The sequence below is a fragment of the Doryrhamphus excisus genome, chromosome 8 (assembly GCF_030265055.1).
Source record: "Doryrhamphus excisus isolate RoL2022-K1 chromosome 8, RoL_Dexc_1.0, whole genome shotgun sequence".
Classification (NCBI taxonomy): domain Eukaryota; kingdom Metazoa; phylum Chordata; class Actinopteri; order Syngnathiformes; family Syngnathidae; genus Doryrhamphus; species Doryrhamphus excisus.
In genome coordinates, this window is record NC_080473.1 from 6,433,954 (window position 1) to 6,460,697 (window position 26,744).

The 26,744-nt window shown below is 42.7% G+C and overlaps 2 protein-coding genes across 2 annotated transcripts; both read right to left on the reverse strand.

Moving 5' to 3' along the window:
- Positions 1-146: 146 nt before the first annotated feature.
- cbl (Cbl proto-oncogene, E3 ubiquitin protein ligase) lies at positions 147-23,554 on the reverse strand. The gene is made up of 16 exons (XM_058079843.1): positions 22,648-23,554; positions 20,104-20,351; positions 9,412-9,558; positions 8,869-9,025; positions 7,859-7,980; positions 6,858-6,995; positions 6,184-6,271; positions 5,729-5,860; positions 5,249-5,467; positions 4,489-4,620; positions 2,274-2,705; positions 2,081-2,169; positions 1,769-1,972; positions 1,434-1,522; positions 1,160-1,360; positions 147-450 (listed from the first exon to the last, which is right to left on the reverse strand). Exons 1-16 carry the CDS (start codon positions 22,795-22,797, stop codon positions 152-154), a joined length of 2,847 nt encoding a protein of 948 aa, XP_057935826.1. The 5' UTR covers positions 22,798-23,554; the 3' UTR covers positions 147-151.
- Positions 23,555-24,601: 1,047 nt separating this feature from the next.
- lim2.3 (lens intrinsic membrane protein 2.3) lies at positions 24,602-26,744 on the reverse strand. The gene is made up of 5 exons (XM_058080187.1): positions 26,593-26,744; positions 25,974-26,149; positions 25,150-25,299; positions 24,883-25,017; positions 24,602-24,816 (listed from the first exon to the last, which is right to left on the reverse strand). The coding sequence occupies exons 2-5, from the start codon at positions 26,146-26,148 to the stop codon at positions 24,755-24,757; spliced, it is 522 nt and encodes a 173-aa protein (XP_057936170.1). The 5' UTR covers position 26,149; positions 26,593-26,744; the 3' UTR covers positions 24,602-24,754.

Sequence of the window (26,744 nt, forward strand, 5' to 3'; positions counted from 1 at the left end):
AAAAAAAAAGAATTGAGTTTGAGAGGTGACGGCTGGCCGAAAGAGCTTTGGGCGTGGAGGACAAGCACCAAGGAGAAGGTGGGCCCTGCAAGCCGACCTTTGAAAAGAAGGACCCGAGCCAAGCGGGGCCGGCCGAGGACCCCAAAGAGCGCTATGTGAGAATGTGCGCGGTGGAGGGAATGGAGACAAACTCCCGCAGGATGTTCTTGGCCATCTCGATATTGTTCTGTGCAATCATCAGTGCTTTCTGGATGTCCTGGTAGGAGTAGCCCTGACTCATCAGGTGCTCGATCTCGCTGCTGATCTGAGGGTTGACGTCTCCTCTTCCCATCGCCCCGCAGCCGGGTGGGACGGGGACAGGCGGGACGGGGCTGTGGCGGCGCTCTGAGTTGATTCGTCTGGGGAGAGGCTTGGGGGGTCTCTCGGGGGCTTCAATGGGATCTGACGTGCCTGGGGGAATATACAGTCAGGAAATAAGTATTTCATCTCCCATTTGCTTTGTAAGAATGTTTTTTGAGAGGTTCATGGTAACAGACAGAATGCAGACAAAAAACACATTAACAGGACTCCAGACGACAACTAAAGGGTTCCATTTTGCGACTAAAATATGAGACATGGAGAGTAAATTTGTCATCAACCAGATAAATATACACCTGTTGTCCCTTAAAATAGTCGAAAATGTGGAGTTTTAAACTTTGTTTACATATGTCACCTTCTTCCGTTTAGCTAGCCATAGTCATCCTCCTGGCCTCTGGTCCGCAGTCTCCAACAAACAAGCAATGCGGTTCATTCGGAGCTTGTTTTTGTCCCACAAGGAAGCTAGGATGGCTGTCATGTTCGTGGGGTACTTGAAAAATGACAACTTTTTTCTCCTAATAGCCAAACTTTAAAATAGAACCTATTTTTGTAAAATTACTGCTGCTTTTACCATTTTTGCTGCCGTTTAGTTTTCTTTCATAGAATGCTACAAATGGTCCTCGGGCCGCAGTTTGGCCATCATTGTGCTGTTTTATTTCATTGTCATTGAGCTTTTTTTTTTTTAATAAAAGGTGATGAATAAAGATAAATAAAGTTTTCACAGTGCAACCCCAGTGCTTTGCCGCCTTGAATGGATTCATAGGTTGGATTCTCTAATAGAATGCTTCAAAATGAAACTTACAAGCTGCTCCGGATGACAAGCTTGACGAGGAGGATGCAGTCGACGAGGATGGCCCTCCCAGTTCTGAAAGGGGCCGTCGGACAGGCGGCATTGGCAGTCGTGTTTTGGGGTAGTCATAGCTGTTGTCCTCATCTTCCCTGTCCTCTACCGACGTCTCCCGGGGGCCGTTGGTTACGGGCAGAGGGGGCAGCTCGGAGTAATCTGGAAGAGGAAAAGTCAGGATGCAGCATTATGACGTAAGATCGTTGTCGACGTGATTCATTTGTGTAAGTACCTGAATCCCTGGCTTGTTGTGACCTGGCCTGGATGTTGTACATGGCTTCATACATTTGAAGGCCGTCCTCCAGGTCAGTCGGTGCGGGTCTGCAATGATTATCAACAATCATATTCAACGCATTATAGGGGTACTTTAGTTACTCAACTTCGGATTGAATGAGGATTGACTTGAACTGAATTTTATTATGGAGATATATTTCCATACAAGGTAAGATCACGTTAATACTGCCCAGGGAACTGTTTGAGAGATGGTTTATTCGCCTAGGTCGGTACTGCTGTTTTTTTAGCACCAGCGTTAAAAGGAAAAACCCAATGAAGGACATGAAGGACTACCGTTGGTTGAACGTGGTGATGCCTTGCGTCTGCATCTGGAGGGTATAGAGAGGCTGAGGGGGTCTCGGGACTGGAGGGCTCTCTCCTATAGATGGAGCTGTGATGGCTGGCAGGACGGGGCGAGAGGATGGGATCATGTACTCCGATTCCTCCTCACTGTCGCGGGCCTCCTCGGCTGCCAGCGGCCTCAGGGCTGAAGGCTGTCTGGGAGCCAAATCAAAACCAGAGATTTTAAATTCAGATTGAACCTTCTTGCAGCGGGGCAGCAGTGCGCACCACGGGTTCACGGGGCTGCTTGTAGGATAAAAGTACCTGCTTGCCAGTGAGTAGATCGCATTGGCCGAGGATGATGGCTTGACTTTGGGGTTGTCAAAATCCTGACCAATCACTGAGACAAAGTTCTGAAAGGGAAGCAGAAGAATCTTAAGAAATACCACCGAGAAAACAGACCAGAAGCAGTTAGAATGCAGGTTCAAGGAGTGGGTGTGGTTTATTTAGTGCTAACCAGCTGGTGGTCCAAACTGAGGGAGTTGTTCTTCTGTGGGTCTGTGCGTGTGTCCATGAGAGCAGAGGGCAGCGCCAGAGGGAGGGAGTGTCGGTTGGAGAGCTCCCTGACACCTACACGGAGGTCCACGCCAGAGACTTGGCTGGACGATGAAGATGAGGATGATGAAGCAGAAGAGGAAGAAGAGGAGGAGGAAGAGATCGGGGCTTTGGGGACGGGCCGGGAGTTCCAGTCAGCAGACGGCCGGTTTGGGGGCGCTGGTGGGAGTTTATCTCGAGGGGCCTCACCGGGCGTACAGGGTAAGGGTCGCCTTTGCATGCGACCATCTGAGCATGGGGCGGCCATGTGAGGGCGGTCAGGAGGTGGGGGAGGGGGGAGATCCCTCAGTGCCGGGGGGAGTGGGAGAGGCTTGTCTTTGTGATGAGATGCTACCTGAAGATAGGAGCATGATGGAAACAAGTAACATTCAGAACGACAGTTCAGCTGTAGTGTTTTTGTATCCTTGTTACAACACAATGCCCCTGACCTCCGTCCTCCATGAACCCAAGATTGGGATGACATTCTTTAGTCCAGCTGGACAGTCTCCAACTCACACGAGTATACAACACCCTACACTGGTAACAGTAGTAAATACAACTAGACATACAGCAGAGCACCAACAGATCGCTTTAATACGCCAAAAATGTAGGTCACAATGCACATTCATACGTAATCATACATCATTGTAATTTTATAGGCTTCACGAGGGCTGAGTGATTAGCACGCATGCCAAATTGTCCATAGGTATGAATGTGGGTGGGAATGGTTGTTTGTCTATATGTAACCTGGGATTGGCTGGAGGCTCTCGCCCCAAGACAGCTGGGATAGGCTCCAGCACGCCAGCGTCCCTCGTGAGTATAAGCGGTAGAAAATGAATGAATGTATAGTTGTTGTTGTACAGTAACTGTTTTTTGACAAAATAGTCCCTGAAGAAAACAGTCGCCCATTACTAAATCACGGTTCGGAAATCAATCCCGTAAAAGCGTATTTAGAAAGTCAAACCGGTTTTCTATTCTCTAATTACAAAAATGTTAAATGTATTAATAATGAATCCTACTTCGCGGGATCGCGTGTCGGGTCTGGAACCAATCAAACAGCTGTTATAATGCCAATGGTTTTTGAGCCAGCGCTCATCGGAGGCCCCGGCAGTTATTTACGTTTACTTAGCTGTTGTAGATGAGGCCACCAAGCAGGGGCATCCACACTTTTTCCACAGAGGGCCTCATACTAAAAAATCAAAAGGATGCGGGGGCCACTTGAAACACTTTTGAAACCAGCCCCTGCAGACAATACTGAGATTTTTTTTTTTTTACTTTTTTTAAACCAAAAATTGCCTGCATATCAGCTTTGTGTTATTGGTGACAAGCATACTATTAGTATGAAGGAACCTTTTCTCCTTACTTACTTTTCTCCTATTTTTTTCTCCTTACTTTATCCATTTTTGCGAATTTGTTCTGCTTTTAATATATTTTTTCAACTTTGTTCCTGTACATTTTCCCCCTAAAACTAAGTCTTTATTTATTGACTTTGTTGTATTATAACTTACCTACAACCAAAGGTTTATTCTTTGTTTTATTTTAATATTACAATTGTAGTCTTTAATATTTGAACTTATTCATATTATGTCTTCATTTTCTATTACTGCCCTTTGTTCCATTTTTTCTCTTGTTTTGCCGTAAAAAAAAGGCCTGGGTGGTGAATGACATCCCTCTAAAATAGAGTAGTCAGATACTTCAGTTTTCAGTTTCTCCAACCCCAAAATACCATGTAGTTGATATTTTACATTAAATTTTCCTCCTGACATTTTGGACAATGTAGTTATATGTCATCTGCCAGAAGCTGTTGACGTTCTGTATGCCAAATATGAAGCAGCCATGTGTTACCATAGCTTAGCTCAAGTCGAGGGGAGGGGTGTCAGCCTGTTTGCACGACCAACTGTCACACAGTAACAGAATACGCCCACTTCCTCTGCACTTCACTGATTCATTGGTTGGCACAGACCTTTGTAATACGAGTCACTTCCTGCATGCTTACTATCTCTGGCTGCCATATTTACAAGTGTTACAGTGGGGCAAATGCCGCCCTCTCTAAAAGAATGGCTATTTGTAAAGCGAGTAATGCAAGCCTTAATCAACAGTGCCTACACTGGTTCACCCAAGCAGTACACTTGACTGACCTTAGCTGTGACTCCAGGACTGGAAGCGCCAGGCGGGTTGGGGGGTCTGTGTGGAAGCAGGTCTAGCCTGGGCGGCACGGGTGGCAGGGAGGACTGAGGAGCCATGGACATGGGCGATGGGGGGCGTTCCACCTGCACCCGGCATGCAGACACGGAGAATTGAGTGCAACATTTTCTTTTAAAACACATTTCAAAATACTGAGGGACTGAAATACAGTTACCACTTCCTCAAACTGGATGACATGACAGAAAACTTCTTCCAGTCTGTCATGTTTCTGCTAAGTTGTTGTTTAATAACAACAAGTCGGGGCTCGGTAAACATCTCATTAGGGGGAACCGTCTCTCTTCAGGGGGCGGAGAGGCGGAAATTTTAATGCCCAAGCTTTTTAATGTGTTGAAACTTTGGGCTAACTGTTGATTTTTCAGAGCAACCGTGACTCACCCCAAACAAATATAATGAGCTACAGTCCAGTCATTCATGGTTGAAATAAAAAAAATGGTCCAAAGGGAAAGATGACCACATTAAAGTTGGCGGTGTGAAAAACGCAGCTCCGCAGTGGCTCATCAAAGATGCAGGCCAAGGGAGCCACATATGAACAAGTGTGAGGCACAGACACAAGACGACGGAGATGAAACACACAGAGATAAAAGACTTCACATAGCAGCTGGGAGTTTGACGAGCAGTAAAATATTAAAAAGCTGTGTTTCATCTGTCTTGTGTTTCAACCTTCAAGTGCATCCCATTCCGCAATCAACTTACCTTTGTGCAAGCCAGTTTGCTCATCATGAGGTGGGGGTCTTCAAGTCTGTCGTCATCGTCGTCGTCATAGCTGGGAGATGGCGCGCCCTCGGCCCCGAACATGCCTCTGCAGGAGCCTCCGCTGTTGTCCTTGGGGTCAAAGGGATCCACCACGATGGGCTCGGTACCTTTAATCTCGCAGCGGCAGAAAGGGCAGCCCGTGCCTTGCCCCTCTGACTCCTGAACCAGAACACCAGAAGGGTGAGTAGAGTCGAGCAAGTTCCACCAACTTTTGCTGTTGTTTAAACAGCTTTAGTTAATCAACGCTTCCTTTTTCACTTAAAATTATCATTTATACCTATTCTATTGCTCCTGTTTGGGAACACTGTTTTGCATCTTGCTACCTTACAATAACAAGGTACTATGCGTCTTGAACGGTGATTATGGCGTACCGTTACACCCCTACTGATGACAAAATCCACACAAGCCACCTCCTCCTACCTGCCAGGCAGTGAGGCAGTAAGTACACATGAGATGACCACAGGGTTCAATCTTCACATCCTTATCATTCTCTGCACAGATCTTGCACAGCTGGAAGGTGGAGCCCATCTCACAGTAGAGCTCATATTGTTCCTGCCGGGGTAGAAAATAGGCAGCCGTGAGTTAACAGCACTTTTTATCAGTTGCCTGAAGAGCCTAAAGTAGTTGTTGTTTTGTAGAACTGAGAGGGATTTGCCACGCATCAAATCTGACAAAGGAAGCCTTTGTAGAAGAACGCAGTAACTATTACATTACACTCACTATGAAACCATAGTATCCCCAAGGTTCTGCGGATAAAAAAGGAATACATACATCACCCTGCACGCTTTAGATTTAGATAACTGCCCTAACATTGCCACTCTGTGTGTGCAGCCACAAAGCTGCTTTTTGACATCACGCGTGCCCGCATCTCTCACCTGTGTGACTTTGATGTGGTCTTGAGGAGAAGGCTCGCACAGTCCCGTCAGGTCTGGATTTTGGGTCCGACCATCAGGGAATAAATAGCTGGTGACACAGAAAGCACAAAGTTGATCGCTTATATGTGATCATGCCAAGAAAGTGTATGGGTGTATACATCATCATCTCCAACTGTTGCCTTTTTTCATTCCAATACACCTGAAAATCTATCTAGATGATCTAGATGTACTGGGTATACAGGAGATACCTGCACGTTTGCAGATTTTTGGTGAAATTCCCCCCTCTGAAAATAGACTGTTCCTTAGAAGACAACTCCTTCAGCTGAAGTCATTAACAGGTCAAATGTACAGCATAGATGTAACCAACCCATATTAAGATAAAATAAGCCTTTATCAGTCCAGGTTTACAGCAGCATATTTATTATTATTATTATTATTATTATTAACATTTAGGGCTTAATCCTGAATTGTGTTGGCCCATGTGACACTCCTTCACAGAATATTGTGGAAATAGGTTTTATATTTTCTTTGTGCATAGTCGGGTAACAGTACGTGTCCACTTAGCTGCTGTTGTGTTGCATTAACGTCATTTTGATATCGTAAAAGCTAGTAGTTGCATAGGACTTTTTTGCATGTTGTACAAGTGCACCGGACTAAATGATTTCTGGACTTACAATCCTTCCCTGAAGCCATCTATGAGAGCCTGAAAGAGAGGTTTATTGTGAGGAATGGTCTGGAGAATGTTTCCATCTGCCGTCACGTAGCCGATGGCCCACTGGCCCAGCCGGGTGCAGCTCAGTCTGAAGATGTAACTGTAGAGACACCAATGAAGAAAATAAAATGACACACCGAAGAAGCAGAGAGCTTCACACCGATTTAATGAGGAGGATATTTGGGGAGGGTGGGTGCAAACAGACGCTGGCACGATGTGCTATGACTGTTGACGTCTTTAAACATATGAACTGATGTGCTTATGAGGAGTGCATTAGAATCTGTTGTCTCTGTGCTTGACTCTGACCAATAAAATGCTAAAATGTGAATGCCGCGCTATGCAAGCCAGGCCAAAGCCGTGACATCGTGTTGCAGAGCGTACAATCGGACCATTGATGCTAGGTACCAGTGCTACAGTGCACTGGAGCCTTCATTCACACACAAAGACACATACTCACACCAAGTACGCGTAACCAAACAGGAACCAACGCCTGCTTGTCGGTGCACATCACTATTTTATCATTGAAAAATGTGCAAATTTATCTAAATTTTGGTGAATGTATTATCAGTAATTATCAGTAATGCACTCAGCTTCTTTTTCCTCCTTTTTGGACATGTTGCATTGTTCAAGGGTAAACGTGATGATGTAACTCATTCAATACCAAAGACATATTCATACCATTATATAAACGACCAATCCCACTTATATTTTCCTGAAACTTACCCACTTCTACTGCTGATTAATAAAAAGCGGAAAAAGGTAGAAACTTTTTTTTCCTGATGAAAAATGAGTCCAATCATTTAAAATGGATGGTTACTGAAGGGGTTGAATTTTGAAAATTGTCTGGATTGAAGAATTTAATGTAACGTGTCTGAAACAAATAAATCATACCACCAGATACTGATAGTACATTAAAAAAAAAGTATACTGTAAATATTCCCTCAGTGCTACACAATTTCTCACCTGCCAGGCTTGTGAATGAACTTCTGCAGCCGCGCTTTGACCTCGTCATAAGTGAGGAAGGCCATATAGCCTGGGTGAGTAACTGCCAAGCTGTTCCAGTTCCGCAACAGGGATGACCAAGGCTACACACACACAGGAAACAAGAGTGACCAATAAGTCAACATTGCAATGCTGAAAAGTACTATAAGCTGTAACCATAATGACCAGAGTAAAAAACACAAAACACACTCATAGGCTACCACAATTCGATGTTCACACGCATGTATTATATATGTACATATATGCATGTGCGTACATTTTCACAAATTCTTCATTATTGCACAAAACAAGTTGGATGACTCATCTCTCTTACTGTAGTTGACCAAATTTCTCTTGTCTCTATTAAAAGCCAAGTTCCCTTTTCTCAGGGTCAGCCCAGCTTATGATTAAACAGCACAAATAAAGCAATCATCCAGACAAAACATGTGCATGGAGAGACGTGGAATGGACTCGATGCAGCATCAGTACGATGCATGTCAAGGACACAGACTTGGTTCCCCTTTGGAGTTTTAGAACGTAGAGGCTTTGTCAGTGAGAGGAAGTGTCAGAAGAATGTGTCAGTGATGCTCAAAGTGGTGCCCGGCAGCCATTCGCAGCACACTGGCCTTTTTTTTTTTTTTTTTTAAATTGGCCCGCCGCACATTCAATGACGGATATGAGACAAGCAAATGCTCGCACACACTTTATAAGTTAAGTAAGCTTTGAAGATAAATCCGCCTTCTGACCTCCTTTCTCCCGAGGCTTCTTTTCCATGCAAAACACACGAAAAGCAGCGGAGTCACACCCGCATTACACAAATGATCAACTGCAACGCCGCATTTTTAATGGTTATTTGATTAGTGCCCGTGTGATTACAGAAATGAGATGCATGATTCATGTGTAAATGTCATCTTGGGCTGTTAATCATACATAATACGGATGTTGAGTGCTGACATATTATTCAATGAGGAAAAATGGGTTGCGTCGCCTACCTGGAAGAGCCTGGTAAAGATGTCAAACTCAAAGACGGAGATGTAGTCGTTACAGGTGAGGTCGATGGTAGACTTGAGGGCCATGGCTTCCAGGCCGGAGCTAATCGGATGAAATTCATGGAGGGACTGACGGAATACCTTCCAAGGCACGATGGTCCTTTTGAAGACAGGATGTCAAACGGCCATTAGGAGCAGTGTGAAGGCCTGCATACATACTGTGCGCGCCTGCATCCCCGGTTCTAGAGTCCTTTTCACCAAGTACACATTTGAATTGAAATTACACTGTAAAAGGTCCCAGAAGCACAAAGCACAGGGATACCAATGTTACTACGACTATGTTGAATAACTGAATTCCCTTCAAAATCATTTCCATATTGCTGATATATTATGATTCGATGAAGTGGTGCTAACTGCAAAGGTAGAATACCTACACATGGCACGTAAGTAAGTCATAAAAAAAGGAAAGGTGACACTGTGGTTGTCTCCTGTCATGAATCCTGTACAGTAATATCATATTCAATGCATACAACATTTAAGCCTCACTTGTCCCCGAAGGCACGCCTCCAGAATTCCGCTGCATCGGCCTTGGTGATGCGAAAGTTGTCACCCTGAAACAGACCGTTGGGGAAGATGGCCTTCAGCTCGGCCAGCATGTGGCTGAAGATCAACGACAATTTGGTGAGGTTGCGCCTGCGAAAGCCAAAAAAACAACATTAAGAAATGTGAAGCACTGCGATCAAAGTACGACTGCACAACCAACAACTTTGCTGCTTGCTTTTGTAACTTTTAATGAAGTTCTGTCACACAGGAGGCCACAACTAAACACAAGGAGATTGTGTGTGGTTGTTGGCAGTGGGAATTGACATGCACCGCAGCAACAGTAATAAAAGGCGCTGCCACACCGCACACTGCAGCTGCCGCACACCACACTCTGTGCCCTACCAAGGAAGACGGGTGTTGCAAGGGGAGAATATCGCCTAAGGGTGGCTGATGAAGATCACTGTACAACTCCAACCAGTGCTGCTTGCTGGGAGGATCTCTCCAAGGCAAAAATCTAATCGAAAGAAAGCATCAGTTTTTAAATCACCAATAACCTGAACATGTAATGTTCCAATGTAATGTCACTGCATGTGTTTGAAGGCAGACCGCCTGATTCCAGTGGAAATGGCCTTTCAGGGTGGTTCTCTCTCATCTCCGTGTCATGTCTGCAAAATCAAGTTGTAGTGATGCTGCATTTTTTCAGACTTACTAGCGCTGCTCTTTCATCCAACTAAGAACTGATGCCACACCCCTTTCTCTTGCATATACCCTTCCAGAAAAATTCATGATGCGTAAATAAGGTGTATGGTAGCACTTCATCTCCCGGAATACCTTACAGTACATCACTTGATCAAGCCTTCTGTTACATTTGTAACATTTTGTAACAATTGAGTAACAAAGGGGCTGCACGGCGGACGAGTGGTTAGCGTGCAGGCCACACAGCTAGATGCGTGGGTTTTCTCCGGGTACTCCCACATTCCAAAAACATGCATGCTAGGTTAATTGGCAACTACAAATTGTCCATAGGTATGAATGTGAGTGTGAATGGTTGTTTGTCTATATGTGCCCTGTGATTGGCTGGCGACCAGTCCAGGGTGTACCCCGCCTCTCACCCGAAGACAGCTGGGATAGGCTCCAGCACGCTTGCGACCCTTGTGAGGATAAGCGGTAGAAAATGAATGAATGCAAAAGGTATGTATGCTATAGGTATCAGACGATATTCAAGACTGCAGCATTGCTATCGGTTCAGAAGTGTATTACAACACTCCTATTCAAAGCACAACACACACAGAGTACTTACTATCACCAGCGTGCCAATTCATTTTTCGGCATGTGTTTGCAGTTAAAACCATAACAGAGGTCACAAGCCATCTGCTTTGGGGGTTTATTATTAAAGCTTATCATTAAAGATGATATACCAGTGAGAACGGCTGCCTCACAAAAACACACCATAAACCCTGCAATCCTATCTGCACTCTGGTGGTATCACCTTGGTTAAAATTCACGGCCAGACACCTGAAGAAATGTGCAGCAATGCGCTCAAATCCAGAGCGAATTAGACGTCTCTCATGGTTTTGATTGACAGCCAGATTTGGCTGGAGGGAATATTGGGGTATCAAAGTAGTTCAGAGGAGAAAGGCGAGTACTCTTGCAAGCATCCGATCTTGCTAATATTGAAGATAAATTCACATAAATATCTGTGCAAATGAATTCAGTAATTAACTTGCCTGGTATGTTTACTCTGGCGCCAACAAGTTTCCATGCCTCTGTTTTTTTTCTTTATATATTTAATTATTCTTTTTAAATGTCAAATAGCTCCAGGAAATTTGACTCAGCAGGTATTCATATTTTCCATGTTTACCCTTGAGAATCTAGCATCCTGTCCAGCTGACTGGTCCTCATCTGGGCGACAGCTATGAAACTTGAACATTTTAAAACTTTCTGAGAATGCAACGATATTCGCAAGCCACCATGTGCACAATGACATGCACAAGCAAAAAATTAAACCCGCACAGATTTCTCATGTGGCTTGGCTGAGAGACTTGCAATAATCGCCCTGCCGCGTAGGTTCTATTGAAACTTAATGACTAAAAGTGACATGTCACCTCCTGTGCATGGCGCCCAGCAATAACATGTGGTTGCTCGTTCGAGCCCGTCGTGGGCAAAGTTGGACAGGGTTTTGTTTGTCGTCACAAATCCATGTAAGCAAAAAATCATCATAAAGATCACGTGAGCTTTAGTGCCATGTGATAGACCCAATTATTTTCAAGATTCTACAGCAAGAAACTTTGCTAACCTATGTTTTTGTCCTATTGCAATGCTAGCCTGTGAGTTATTATGTTTTATAGCAATGCTAACCTGTGAGTTATTATGTCCTACAGCAATGCTAACCTGTGAGTTATGTCCTATTGCTATGCTAACCTGTGAGTTATGTCTTATAACAATGCTAATCTGTGAGTTATTATGTCTTATAGCAATGCTAACCTGTGAGTATTATGTCTTATTGCAATGCTAACCCATGAGTTATGTTTTATAGCAATGCTAACCTATGAAGTACCTATGAATTACCTGTGAGCCTACCATGCTTACCATATTACGTATTATGAGTGTATAGGTGACTATAATGCTGTTATTTCATACCAATTATACGTGAATAATAGTAAAAACTGTATTTAGAAGGTAATAATGCAAATAAATAAATGCAAATATTGTTTTATATTCGTTTTATTACTTTATATTCTTTGTATTATTATTTTATACATTTTGGATTGCATTTTATTTACAAGTGTGTCTTTTTTTTCTTTTCTTTTGCAGTTAAGCTAATGTAACCAAGCCATTTCCTTGTAGATCTATAACGTCTGTCCAAGTCTAAAGAGGTTTTCTTTGCTGTAACTACCATGAATAATATTCCATGAATCCTACTTTGTGGAAATTCATGAATCACGGTAAGGTTTGGAACCAATTAACCACAATGAATGAAGGATGACTGTAGGCGTGAATAAACTGCCAACTGTGAGTACCGTAATCTTATTAATTCCAAACTACAATATGTGCCCATCTTTATACAGTTTAACTCATTTACTGTAGATAAACTGGTTACATATGCAAGCTTGTGGTGGTGTATTTTATGTAATATTTAGCCAGTGACAAACAGCAGCTCCGAGGGTAAAGACCTAAGAGCCCTGCCTTGATGTTGTGGCTTAAAATGAAAATGTGGCAGGGGCTAAACTGACTCTTGACAGAAGCATCCCAATAAAAGTTCAATATAAAACAAATAAATTGCATCTTCCCCAGGGGTCTGTGTAGTCATTGTTTTTTTCTATCCTCTTCAAACGTTATTGTTATCAAAGTTGCTGTGCCAACATGTGCACATTGCTGTGCACAACACAGTCAGATTTGATTGCCATGGTTTATCTCCCACTTTCGACAACCACAGCAAAGAGCAAAGGCTCTTTTTGCCCCTAAACACTAGCTTGTTGTCCCCTTCCATCCACTCTAGTACTATAGTCCAACCTCTGACCCAGCAGCTGGCTGCTCCCTTCCTGTTTCCTGCTGGCTGTGATAAAGTAGTGCGGCTCGTCAGCCAGACAGCACACATCGCTAGTATAGCGCAGCACAGCAGCAAGGGTCAGCCCTTACAGAATGGCCGTGTGTGTGGATTCACAAGTAGCCCAAATGTCAGCGTGCAGCTGTATTATCTTTGCTGCTAAAGGGAAATTCAGATTGAAGAATGAAGCCAGAGTAAAAAGGCTTGAAGATCTTGTTTACATAACATTTAAAGCCATTTAAGATGAGTGAAGTGAGCTCAAACACAAAGCTCTATTTATCGAGACCCAGAGTCACCTCTTCATTCTATTTTGGTGGATTTGCTCAACAAATATTTAGACCTAGCTATATCCTGGCTGAACCCCGCTATACTTTACTTGACCATTACGTGTGTAGCTTATTTCAAGAAATGTAGGGTCATCATTAAGAACACGGAGAAACCCTGTGCTTGTACTTTGTGGATTATTTTTGTTGAATATGTTTATTTCTGTACTTGAAGATTGCAGCTGTCAACAATGAATAACTGGGGGAGGGACGATCGCACTGATTAAACATGACCATGCATTGTGACCGTGCATGTGCTCATGTATGAGAAAGAATGTGTTCGTCTTTTGAACTGGGATTTTTCTTACGGTTATTATGTGGAAAAAGTAGGAAATGACAAACAATATTGCTACCCAACAAATCTTGTTACAATGTTGATATCTGCCTTCGACAGTAAACAAAACAACACAAGACAGTGGATGTTTGTGTTTGAAATGTGTCCCAATTATCTCCCATCATCACTCTACAAATTCAACTCCTCCGGAAATGGCATTGCTCCATATCTCCATCAGGAAACAGCCGTGATAGCACACAAAACACACACACTGTGCACTTAACCATTGATTCAACCACATAACTCCATATACAAGCACCTCAATTACATTTTTGAGTAAGCACTTTATTGCAAACAAGCATAAAATGAAATAAACTGTTCATAAGCTGATGAAAAGATTATAAATATCGCTAAACAGCTATATACTACTTCATTGTCTCAAATGTTTTGGGAATGCTTAATGCCAGTGTTTCCAGGAGGCGAGTGGGAATGTTGCCCCAGGTGGTGAAGATGGCTTCAAGGAGCGCATCCACTGTTTGGAACTTATTTCCATTGTTGTCAACCTCCCTTGTCATCCATCCACAAATTTTCTCATTTGGATTTCTGTTTGACGCCCCTGCACAAAATGAAGCTCTATAGTGCTATTGAAGATCATCGTGACGCCCCCTCCGCCTGTGCAGTGCGGAGAACATCTCAGGTGGGATCTCCTTGCCATTCCAGTAATGCTGGAAGCCATCAGCACCATCAAGGTTCTGTTTTTTCCTTCTCAGAAAATAAATATTGCTTCCACCTTTCCATGTCTCATGTTTGGTTCTCTTTTCAAATTCCAAATGGGCAATTTTGTGGTGCTGAAATCGCCAAGGCTTTTGGAGGCTTTTTATCTTCTTAATAGTCTTGTCTCAGATGCTGCTGGTGGTTACTGGACTGCACTTGGCACCACCAATTAATTTGGGCTGAGGATGGTCCTGTGTCTTGATGGGCGGCCAATGGGATCCTACGGCTCAGGGCCGGTGATGGGTTTTTTTTGGGTCTACCACTTGACTTTTTAGTTCTATAACTTTCATGATCTTTGAGGTTTCTGATGACTGAGGCCTTGCTGCAAGAGGCCTTGCTCATGCACCTTAACAATTCCACCACATTCAAAGAGAGAAAGCTTTTTTGCCTTTGAAGATATCATGACAGTTCGAATACCTGACAGAAAATAACACTAAGTCCACATTTTTTGAGATGTGAAGATTTTGGCTTTAAAAGGCTGCAGTCTAAAACTTCTGCTCAGATGATGGAACAGCCTACTTCACTGTATTGCTTGTTTGCAATAAATGGCTTTTTTTTTGCATTTTGAGGCTATACTTAGAACCTCCTTAAGATCAAACAGTGCAAAATGTAAATTCTCAAAATTTTTCTACGGGTCTCTAAACTTTGATCAGGAGTGTATGTATAATCCTCTTAAATAGTTAAAACACAGTATGCCTGCATATTGGAGCTCAGTGTGAAAAAGTAGCAAGAGCTGAAGCAAGAGCTGAATGTGCACTACAGGGCAGTGTGTGTGTGTGTTAATTTTAATTAGGACTTATGAGTCATATAAAATAAAAGAAATGCCTGGTTGCAATAAGACAAACATCCTCAGTCTCCTCGTCTATGATGATACATGCTTGGCACACCATTACAACAACCTTTTACTCTCATTCTAGTCGTATCACGCATTTTTCTCCCCTCTTCTTTCCCGAGTAGTGCAGACTTAGCAAAAGGCAAAAGGATGTTCAGTTCACATGTTCAGTTTGATTCTTATCAAAATGTGAACACAGCAGAGGTGCGAAACAACCATGAGGTTGGCAGATTTTTATTTTTAGTTTTTACAGAACAATGCTTCTTGAGAACATACCCTGGCTGCAATCCTTTTAACGTTTTCTATAGAAACCAAAGAATGTGTTGCATTGAAAAACAAGTGTCTTGTCATAGCACTAGTTGAGAGAGCTCCTTCCTGCATCGTGCAGCACTGCCACATTCAGCAGGCAAGCAAGGCCAACAACACTAATCCTCATTATTACAACCCATGACTGTGTTTTACTGTTTAAAATATGAGTAGCCACATTGTTTCGCCAACATCTGCCCAGAAGCTAGCGATTCCTGATTTCCATGCAAACTTACTTCCTTAATCAGCTTGATCAAACAGCATTGATATGCGCTCGACTATTTGCATATTGTTCCATACGAGGCTACACAAATAGATCGTTCTAAGCAATGAGAGACAATAAGAGAAGCTTACACATTGTCCCCAAGAGTGACCTTTTGAAAACAGAAGTTAAGCAAAATGTGTTATGCCCAAGGGTGTATGTATTAGGAAATATAACTGCCCATAGCCAGGACAGTAACTGGTCAACAAACACAGTGCGGCCCGGCCTTTGGCTAGCGGGCGATACTGCCAAGGAAAACCTTGAGCCTGAAACCCTTCTTCCGTCATTTTAGTCTTCTGTTTAGCAACAATTGGCCCTCAGAGTGAAAGAAACTGACAAAGACAAGCGGGTAAGACCAAAGCAGGGTCCCGGCACTGTACAGGAGAGATGAGGGACAGGACTACAAACTGGAACTATTAATGTGGCACTGCAGGCAATAAGGAAGTTTGCATTTCCTCAAAAAGTATAATATATGTCACAACATCGCGCAAGATTAAATATTCTCGTTCAGAAAAAAACACTAGGGCAGGTACAATAAATAATCACACAATATACATAATAAGAATAATACATTTTCCTCGCCTCTCGCTTCCAAACAGGCAGGAAGAAGGTTCACTGGTTCATTGGTTCCACAGACAGATGGACCATACCATAGACGGGGTGTAGCCAGGGCCACAGAATGCAGAAAAGTGTAATCTTGTGCGAAGCAAAGCAAGGTAAAGTAGTAGCAGGGCTGGACAGTGTGACCATTTGTGCACAGAAATAGATTGTGCAAGTATAAAGAATAAAAAGGGAGCCGAAGTGCGAGCAGGGCTGGCTCTTCACTGGGGTACGGTGTGGAGCCCCTTCAAAGACGTTCAAAATGCCATTACACCTCTAGTACAACGACACGTGCAGTGGAACCTTGGTTTGACGTCAATTGTTTGCAAAAGGTCAGACGAAAACTGAGAACTACAAAGAAGGATTCAATTTTAACCATAGAAAATCACATTAATCCAATTCATTTTCCAGACACCCCCAAAAATATTTTCAAGCAGAAAACAACGCAAAATAATTATAAATGATGAATGCAACCTATTGTAGATGCGGACTTCCCATACATCTTGGCGGGACCTTCTTCATCCAATTGCTGGCATTCTCTACTTTCTTTGGCCCCATGGCACGTTCATCAATATAAACTTCTAGGACCAAACCAAATCAGGGTTTATGAAAACTGAGGTTTGACTGTATTTTCTTTCTGTGCACAAGCTGGATGAGAGCCATTGCCAACCCAGCCAGCCTGCAATAACCCCAGTGAATAAATGTCATACTGTAGACATTCTAATCACACACTTTCAGCATGAGCAATTTCTCATCAAAACAGTAAGTGACCAGCTGTACAACTGTCAGGACAAACATCCCAATTGTTTCGTCCTGTGACAAGTACGAACAAATGTGAATTGTCAGTAAGAGTATATTTCTTCAACATTTTCATAGGCTAAAGTTCCTTCACTCTGTGCGCAGTGAAGGGCCTCCCACAGCGCCGGCAAGCCCACCACTTCCTGCAACCAGCTGGACCGATGTATGGTGGTCAGGATGTGATTGAAGCTTCATCCAGGGACCAGATGAAAGACAAGTCTTTGAGAGGTCAAAGCTGTATCCGGAGGCTTTACCGCCGAAACATTGATCAACCTTTTACTGTTGAGGGGTCTGCCAGATGGATAATGGTTAACATATACATGCACCTTATCCGTTAAGACACACTGGACACTGGATTTTTTTTATTTTGCCCACCATCCACAATCCTTATGTGAAAGAGGAACATATATTTCTTTCCCTTTTCTGTGCATTGCAACAAGAGCAAACAAGTTAATATGAGCTAGCTAACAATGTAGATCATTGAGACCTACCTGTTTCAACTAAAAAACGGTTAGCATTTTTTACGTTTTTTTTGTTAGGGCTTTAGCATCAAAATAGGTAAGTCCTAATGACGTTCATGAAATATGTGTTCATGTATCTCATAACAAATGTGCATGATTGGCAAAATGTAAAGAAAAAGCAGTTTTCCTTTAAAGTATTTGTACTAAAAACTGAGGTGATTACTTTAAAATTGTATTAACATACAAAGTAACAGGAAAACATCGACTTTGGCTGATCGAGTACATATGCCCATGGGCCTGAAACTTATCAGCTATTACAATCACGATCAGATAATTGCCCCGCTCCGCTCTCGAGACTGTTTATGAGCACGGAGCACGAGAAAAATCATCCCCCTTGCGAGTTTTGCTTCACTTTTTGGCTCAAACGGTTGCTTTTGAATTTGTACAGTTTCACAACCTCCTTCCTCATGGACATGATACCACCTCTGAACCGCCCATAGCTAGCTGAGTCCGACCCAGTATATGTCCACCATGCCACAGTTTTGCTATTTAAAGAAAAAAACTGGCTTTGCTACACATCTTAAAATAAAAACCTTGGAGGGTTTGAAGTTGCTGAAAAATAGTATAATATGACACTTTAGGCCGATTAACCTTCGAGACTTATTTAGATTCTGTGGAACTGATCAAGGGCCGCACGGTGGATGTGTAATGTACGGAATTGATCAATTGCATCTTCAAGCAAAATTGAGTGCAGTACTTGGCTGCTATCAAGTCTCAACTGCTTTGTGGAGAGAAGAAGACGCAGACCTCCTTTGGGCTCCATTATTCTGGATGTTATGCCATGTGCTAAACATACAATAGGGATGCAACGGTCTGCAAGAACCTGCAAACGCTGGAGACATGAATAAACGTGCTTATTGTCTTGTAAAACGCTCCGTACATTAGCGGTAAAACACAACACGGTGAAAATATACTCATCCAGCCCAAGTCGCACAAACACAACCACACTAGCATGCTTAACCAAACCCCGCTAGCTTCCATTCATGCTCCGTAAGAAGAAATGCTGCCAACTTCTGCCAGCGTTTGTCACCGTTTCAAAATGTTTACTTCAGCTCTAAGTCATCAGCGCTGCTTTATTCCATTTTAAATTATCATTTGTACTGGTATAAGAAGAATTTATACCGGTAAATAAAAATTATGGCCCAACCCTATTCTCAAATATAGCCAAATGTCTATCCCAAGTATGTATAGGCACCTCCCATCTACTCGACTCCAAAGGCAAGTAAAGACTATAGCCCCTAACTGCGAATCAGCATGTGCAAATGTTAGCTTATGGTACACACAGTTAGGTATACTTGGGAAAGACACCATTTATTAGCCTTTTAAGGCGGAGAGGAGTCTCAGTCAGTAAATCTTAGAGGTTATCCAACTTACTAGCCTCCAGGGGAGCTCAATGTCCTTCACTCTTGTGTGGCCGCTGGTCACAATAACATGCTATTGTCAATGATGTCATCGGTTGGTTCTATTGCATTTATTGGTTACAGCCTTTACCATGTACAATGGCAGTCTTTTGAGAATCAAGCCTGGCTACTGTTCACTGTAGTATGCGGCTTCTGCTTTAGCATTCATTGACTTTGTCAGGGCTCCAGACTGCAACAAAATGGTGAGACGTCCCAAGTAAATACAAGTACGGGCATTGACAAGAGACGCTGTAAAATCTGGCGTCTACTGACAACAACTTGTCATAGTCTAAGCCTGTCGATGTCAGCGTGTGTGATCAATGGCAGCATGTTTCAATCGCATTCCATCGACTTTTCTACCATCTTTGTTTACACATTTTGCCTGGCTCTCATTTCCTCTGTCCCTCTGGTGGCTGTTAGCCAGCTAGCTGTAGTTATCTGCCTAACCTCTGGTCCACGGATTCCAAATGTGACATTTTGTCTTTAAAACAAACGTTCGAAGCTCGTTTTTGTCCTACAAGGTTCATCTCTTTTCATGTCCTTAATGTCACCGTCGCTCAGATCAAAACAGAAGCACCTGAAGGCGGTGGTGACAGCATAACCATCACAAAGAACATTGCTTTGTGAGTAAAAGCATCTTAAAAAATTCAAAAAGACACAGTCAAAGACAAACAGCGATGCACCTTTTCACCTAAGTCAAAATAAGGCTTCTTATTGTGTGCGATCTTGCATTAAATGCACTTCCACAACAGCAAAGGCACAAAGCTTCACACATGAAGGCAATGTTTGCATGTAGATGGCAGAGATTGGGGGAGGTACAAACCAGAGCGACAGCATCTGCAGATGAAGCACTCCTCTGACCACAGATGCTGACACGCTCCAACCACAACCTCTCTCAAGTCTTGTTTTGATAGAGGCTGAAAGCCCTCAGAGTGCTGGGAGCAACTGTTCACTCTCTGTGCCAACCTTGTCTCAACTATTCAACTGTTGAACAGTTGGATTCACACCGCTGATCCACCCGCTTGAGCAAAAAGTTCAAGGTGATCACTGATGCTCACCTGGGTTGCGAGTTCTCCTCATACATGCGCTCCTTGCCCTCCTTGAACAGGCTGATGGTTTGCTTGGTCTTCTTGGTCAGGTTCTCCATGAAGACTCGGAAGTACTCATTCTCTCCCAGTGTCTCCATTTTACCCTCGTAGCGAGACAGGATTGTGCGCAGGTGCTGATACATGTCTGGCAGTAGATCCAGGATGTATGGGGGGCTGTTCTTCAGGGCCAGTTTGGGATTCTGGCACAGGCGCACCACCTGCAAATAATGGAGAAGGCTCTCTGAGGTGAGGTTAAGTCTGATATAAATCTCTGATTACATCTCATATTGTGGTCGTGCTTTGTATTGACAACTGCTTTGGGAGCGGTTTCAAGCATTTCGACCCAGCCCTTGTACAATTTCCATAACAGTGAAATTGGGAAAAAGGTTGAAAACCCAGATAATCTTTCACTTATTTAGCTGAACAAACAATCATTGACACATGAATACAGCAATTGGTCAACTGAGAGACAATCTTCCATCTGAGGGTCGTTCAAAGCATATGAAGATTTGTCATTGATCAACCAGACACATCACTCGACTACACGCTCTAGCCTCATCCTCGGTAAGGTTTTTCCCAGCTGACTGTAACAATTATGCGCATGAGTCACTTTGTTGTCGCCCTTTAAAAAAAAAAAAAAAAAAAGACAATAAGGGGACAGACTGGAACAGGGGTCCTCAATTACCGGTGCATTTGTCCAAGGACATCGACAGAGACTGTAAGTCCCAGATGTTATGACAAAAAAAAATTGTAAAGAAATTATGTTTCCATTGATATATATAGTATTTGTATTCATATTACCTGTATCGCAGCAAGCCACGACAGTCCACAGTCTTTCACAAGTCAAAATTTTAAAATCCCGAACCACCCCCCACGTCAATAATCATGGCAGATGGGGGTAAAGTTGTGATGTTTAGTCTAAAAGTGAATAGTTTGCACTATTTGGCTGGTGTGAAAAGCTCAAGCAGGCTGTATGTCATATCTGTGATGCTATAAGGGAGGGTTTAATGTCAATGTTAGCTTGACAAGCAGTTTGTTGTGTTGCACCGCACATTCAAGCAAATACGTACTTCTGTTTAACTGTGAAAACATTTGTAAAAAGATATTGTTAAGAGTGTTGTACAAAATCGACTTCTAACATGTGAGCAGCGAGGAGATGACACTTGTTGCATTCTTCAATGAGCTCAGGTATTAACAAGCAAGAACATGCTTCTTCATTTCTGCCATGTACAACATATACGACTAGTTCCTGGAGAACATGCCATATATCTAGCAAAGTCTAGAGAGTGAGGGGAAAACAATACGTAAACAAAGGGTGATATTTTAGCAAGCTTGGGGACAACAAAGCCCTTTAAATATCTCTTTAGTATTTTGCACCCATAAAAGTGGATTCAAGAATTGAACTGAACTGCTTTAGCTTATTGATTGTACATTTTTAGTCAATAAACAACAACAATACATCAAAAAAACAAGGCTTTCATGTATTTAAGCTAATATTAAGAGACAACTTCACTTTTTATCCAAGCAGTGGTTCCCAAATTTTTTACAGTGGTGTACCCCTTTAGACATTTGACAGTATTTTATATATTTTGGACTACTGTTTTGTTTCAGGAAGTTCTACAACATCTTTGACTAGTATTCAATATGATATTTCCACCTTGCATTTACATTATACACAAATTAGTCAAATATCAAGTTCATGACAGGCACACACTGCCATTTTAAAGGACCTACTGCAAAAACACTTGTCAAAGTGTTGTTGTCAAATCTTTATGAAGAGTGCTCGACCTATTCCTGCAAGAACTCAAGTCAGACCTTCAATATGAGGCAAGCCCTGCTGTTTTTAGCTGCAAAAACTAATTTTGCAATTTGGCATGCATTCAAGACTTCTGCTGCAACTGGTACTGTCATATAGATGCTTCTCCAGTATTATTATTTTTATAATTCATTATTAGTATACAGATATTTTTGCTTGCTATTTTTGTATCCAGACAGGTACTGTAATTCCAGTTATCTTTTGATAAAATAAAGTCTCCTTCTTGTACTCTAGTGGTAAAAGTCAAAGAGGAAGAGACAAAAATAGAGTGTCTTGTCTTCCTTTTCATTCTTAATATGTGAAGAAGCTCACAGGAAACTGAAGGTCAAAATGCAAGAGTACCTTTCTTTTTCCGAGAGACACCCCATGTAATTACACAATTCGCTGTTTACACAATTAACCGTTTCCTGCACAGATAAACGCCACTTTTATTACAACTTTATTTCGTACATAGACATACAGTAAAGCTAAAGTGTAGAGTACAGCATGGGGAATTTACAAACGTTTAAAAGGAACCCTTTGACGCTGTAATCTTAAGAGGTCTTTGTTTTGACATGAAAAAGAAACCTAGTTAGCCAATTAGCCATCACAAGCTAACCCCACAGCTGATTAGCTTAGCAATGCCAGCAGCACACGATTGGCTAGCTTATTAGTTAGCTTGGTTAGCTTAGCATTCACACACATTCAGTCTAACTAACCTTGTCCATCAGCTTCCAGCACTTCTCCACGGTCTTTTTGTCCACGGCCCCAGGCTGGTGGTGCGAATGGAGGTGGTGGTGGTGGTGTGGCTGGAAGGCATCCTTCATCATACCGATGAGCCCCCCGCCTTTCTTCAGGTTGCCTGCCATCTTCGGTCGGAGTCTCGGCGTCCGCTTTTAGGGTCCACTCACAGCCGCAGACAGGTGAGGCGCGGCAGGCGTTAACAGGGGGCACCGAAGCACCCGCTGGAGGAATCCGGCCGGAGCCCCCCTCGGCGAAGACAGCGCCCTTGTGGCTAATCCGGCGATTTCCCCTAACCCGGTGGGTTAGAGGAAGAGGGGGGGCTATCGAATGAAGGTTCCCATCAGTTTGTTAAATAAAAACCCGATTGTGGCTAACACAACCCCCCACGCTGAGTGGGGAGCTCGCTGTGCTGGACTTGGACTAGCCTCGGCGTGAGGGCAGCCCGTCTACGGGAGCCGAGACAGTGGACAATGGCACCGCTTCTGCCTTCTGACAAGCCCCAGTGCAAGTCAGCATCAACGGCGGAGCTCTCTCCACCCGTGTTGCTGCTGCCTGTCGACGGGAAATGGTACCTCGTGTGTGTGACAGCCCAGTCCGGGTACCGGGCGGCGGCGAGGCTGCTGTCTGCTGGCTTGTGGCGGAGACCACTCGCCGAGGGCTCCGGAGAGGAAGTGGCGCTGCTGCTGCTGAGGAGGAGGAGGGGGGAGACAGGCTGGATAAGAGCGACTAAACAAGGGTGGAAATGAAACATCGCCGAGTATCTTTGTTGTTTTTTCCCCCCTCTTCTATTTCCCTTTTCTATGACGTGTGTGTACGCAGTCCTTTTCCTTTCCTGTTCGTCTCCTTCCGTTTACAACCCCCTCAAAATCCCAAACTCCACGCCTTCGCCGCGCGCATTCACGCCACATGAATGTAGTTCGGGAGCGCGCGCGTGTCTGCACACAACATTCATAAAAAAGTGGGGGTCTGGTCACCATTGGCAACCAGGGACGCTATTAAGGATGTACTGTATGTACTGTATGTGTGTATCTATCGCTGGATGTCTCGATAAATGTATGTCGAATATAAATGGATGTATGCATCTACTATGTATGCATACATCTAGGCCTGTCAGGGTAAAAAATTGCAAATGATAAATAAGTGTAAAAAATAATTTTAAAAATGACGTAAATAAAAGTTTCATCAAAAATACAATAAATAAAATACTAATAAATAAAATACATACAAAAATACTTGAAGGTATATAAAAAATATTAAAATGACTCAAATTAAAACATACAAAAAATTCAACACAAAAATGACAAATAAAAGTGTAAAGTTGAAAATTAAAAAGTACTTAAATGAGAGCATAAAAATAAAAATATATAAAAAATACAAACAAGTGACTTCAATGAAAGTGTAAAAAATTATAAAATATAATTAAATAATACATATAATTATATATAATATAATATATTAATAATAATATATAGTTAAAAAATAAAAAAAAACATATATGCAATAATACAAGTAAATGTACATGGAAACATTTTACAAATTGCTGAATAAAAAATGAGAAAATGTAAACAATAAAAATGACTTCCATGTAAAAATAATAAATAAAAATGGCTGAAATAAATATGTAACCTAAAATAATAAAAAAAAAAGACTTTAAAAATGAAATTAATGACCACCATGTGAGACCACTTGGGACCCCAGATGCTCTTTGAGCATCATTTTCTAGTCAGTCTTTAAAGACAACAGAGCCCTTCTGTCATATAAGGGATCTTTGAATATCATAGTCTTGGGCTGCCCTATATGTTGCCATTATGTCATTGATATGAGCGCTATGCTCGTTTTTAGACTAATTCTTGTAAAGTTAACAAGAAAGGTTTTAGGTTGCTAACAATGTCCATGTGTGAGAAAAAGTAGACCACTGACAAATGCACTTTCTCCTTTATTGAGCTCCTTGATGAATATTCATGAAGCGTCAACGGTGGTAGAGTTCATAAGGGTGTTTCATTCCTCGAGGTTAATTCCACGATATCGTGGTACTGCATCGGCCGGCACACGTGTGTACGGCTCTCACGCGTCTCGGCCAAATCAGCGTGAGTTTGAGTTCCGCGGGCATTCATGCATGCGGTAGGCACACATGTAGAAGATACCTGGAAGAGACGTGCCATGAAACCTCAGCAACTTGGGGGTGGAGCTGCGTTTCCGTGGTGTTATACCTGAGAAGAAGGTGAGCACCACCGCCACCCAGCCCATGATGTACGACCACGAGAAGCGCCAGCTCCCATAGCGTTTACCGTAGTAGTTGACTGTCACGCCCGTGTACACTGCCATGGCCAGCAGTACGAAGAAGCCTGCACCCACCATGAAAAAACATGAAATCAGCCCCTGTTGGTAGGTGCTGCTGTTTTGGCTAGCGAGTGCGTTTTAATGTCCGTCATGGAGGAACCATATGTTCACTTAAAGGTTCAGTGACAAAAGCTTACAGGAGATGAAGAAGAGGATGCCGGCTGCAAACGTCTTGTCAAAGCCATCAAAGGAGGAGTAGTGGATGAAGGCCATGACCCCGATCACGATGCCGATGAAGCACGCCAGCAGGGACAGAATCATGAAGGCCCGGGTGGCATCCCAGTACGCTGCATGTGTTTATATAATAATCAGAATAATAATACATGTTATCTCTATTACAGTTCTTCAACGACCCGCTGATATCCCCCTCAGATATATTAGCAGGTTGCTGGACACTTCATTAAGTACACAAAACGAAGGACGACTGGATTCAGTACACGATAAATGAACAATTTCTGTGAAGTCGGATTTTGGTATCAATGAGTGCAATATTTTCATAATTATGGCATAGAAAACCTGACCACAATCTTCAGAATTCGGGTTTTAACCTCATTAGACCAGAAATAACATCCATAAAGTCACCTTTACTTTTGTATTACTCGATATAGTAAACAATAATCAGAGAAAATAAGATAAATTGGACATAAGTAATATAACATAGACTCATTGAGATCATTTAAACCTGCAATGAACTTCTGTTCTGCCAATCAATCACTGGTGCTTGTCTCACAAAGCAATTACTGACACCTAGCGGCCAATGTAGAACACTACTGCTTCTTCTGCCTTGTTTTTGAGTTCATTTAGCCACCTTAATGCTTAAAAATGATTAATTCCGAATAAGGATAAGCACAATTTGCCTAAATGTACACTGAATAATAATGGTCCATATCCGACCAGGAAACAACATAGCGAAGGAATGCAAAACCGGAGCGTAGTTTTAGAGTTGCGGCCTCCTCCTTACCGATGCTGTCCGTGTGCGTCATGCATTTCCCGGGCACGCAGTAGCGCCACAGGCCCTGGTGCATGTAGTTGCTGGAGTGGCGGTATTGCATCCAGTAGTCTGTTGCCGTGGAGACAATGAGGAGAATGTTGCCCACTCCGGCGCAGAACAAGCCACCTCCCATGAAGCTGTACATCCTGTCCCCCCCCACCACCAACAAAAATAAAACAAGGACAAGAAGCTGTTACTTTCCAAAAACAGGCCATTCAGTCACCTGGTTGGTCTGATACAAGATCTGTGACTTAGATCCACCTAGCGACCTCATAAGGCAATCACGGAGAAAGGGTGAAGAACAGGAAGTGAAGAAAGGTCATGACAATAATAACCTCTAGTAAGGGCATATCACACAAAAAGGCATTTAAATATGATGATACTTTCTTAAAATGTTAACATTTTTAGTATCATTAGAATTTTTTATGACATATATTGAAATACAGGTATATTAAACTAGTGTATTATTAAAAATTTATGTTTTCTGATGCGAGGCATTGCCTCCTATGAAAATAATACATTATCTGAGTGATGCAATGTAAAAAATAATCATAATAATAAGAAAAGTGACCTGTTTTAAGTGACCTACCTTGATGTTTTTTGAAGTGGAGCGATTCCAATATTCCGGGCCGTCAAAGCCTGGTGGAGCCCGATATTTTTGCTCAGAGTGACGGGAAAGTTTTGTTAGCTGAAAGGAAACACGGCGAAACAAACGGTCCCGTGGAACAATGGAGCACCCAC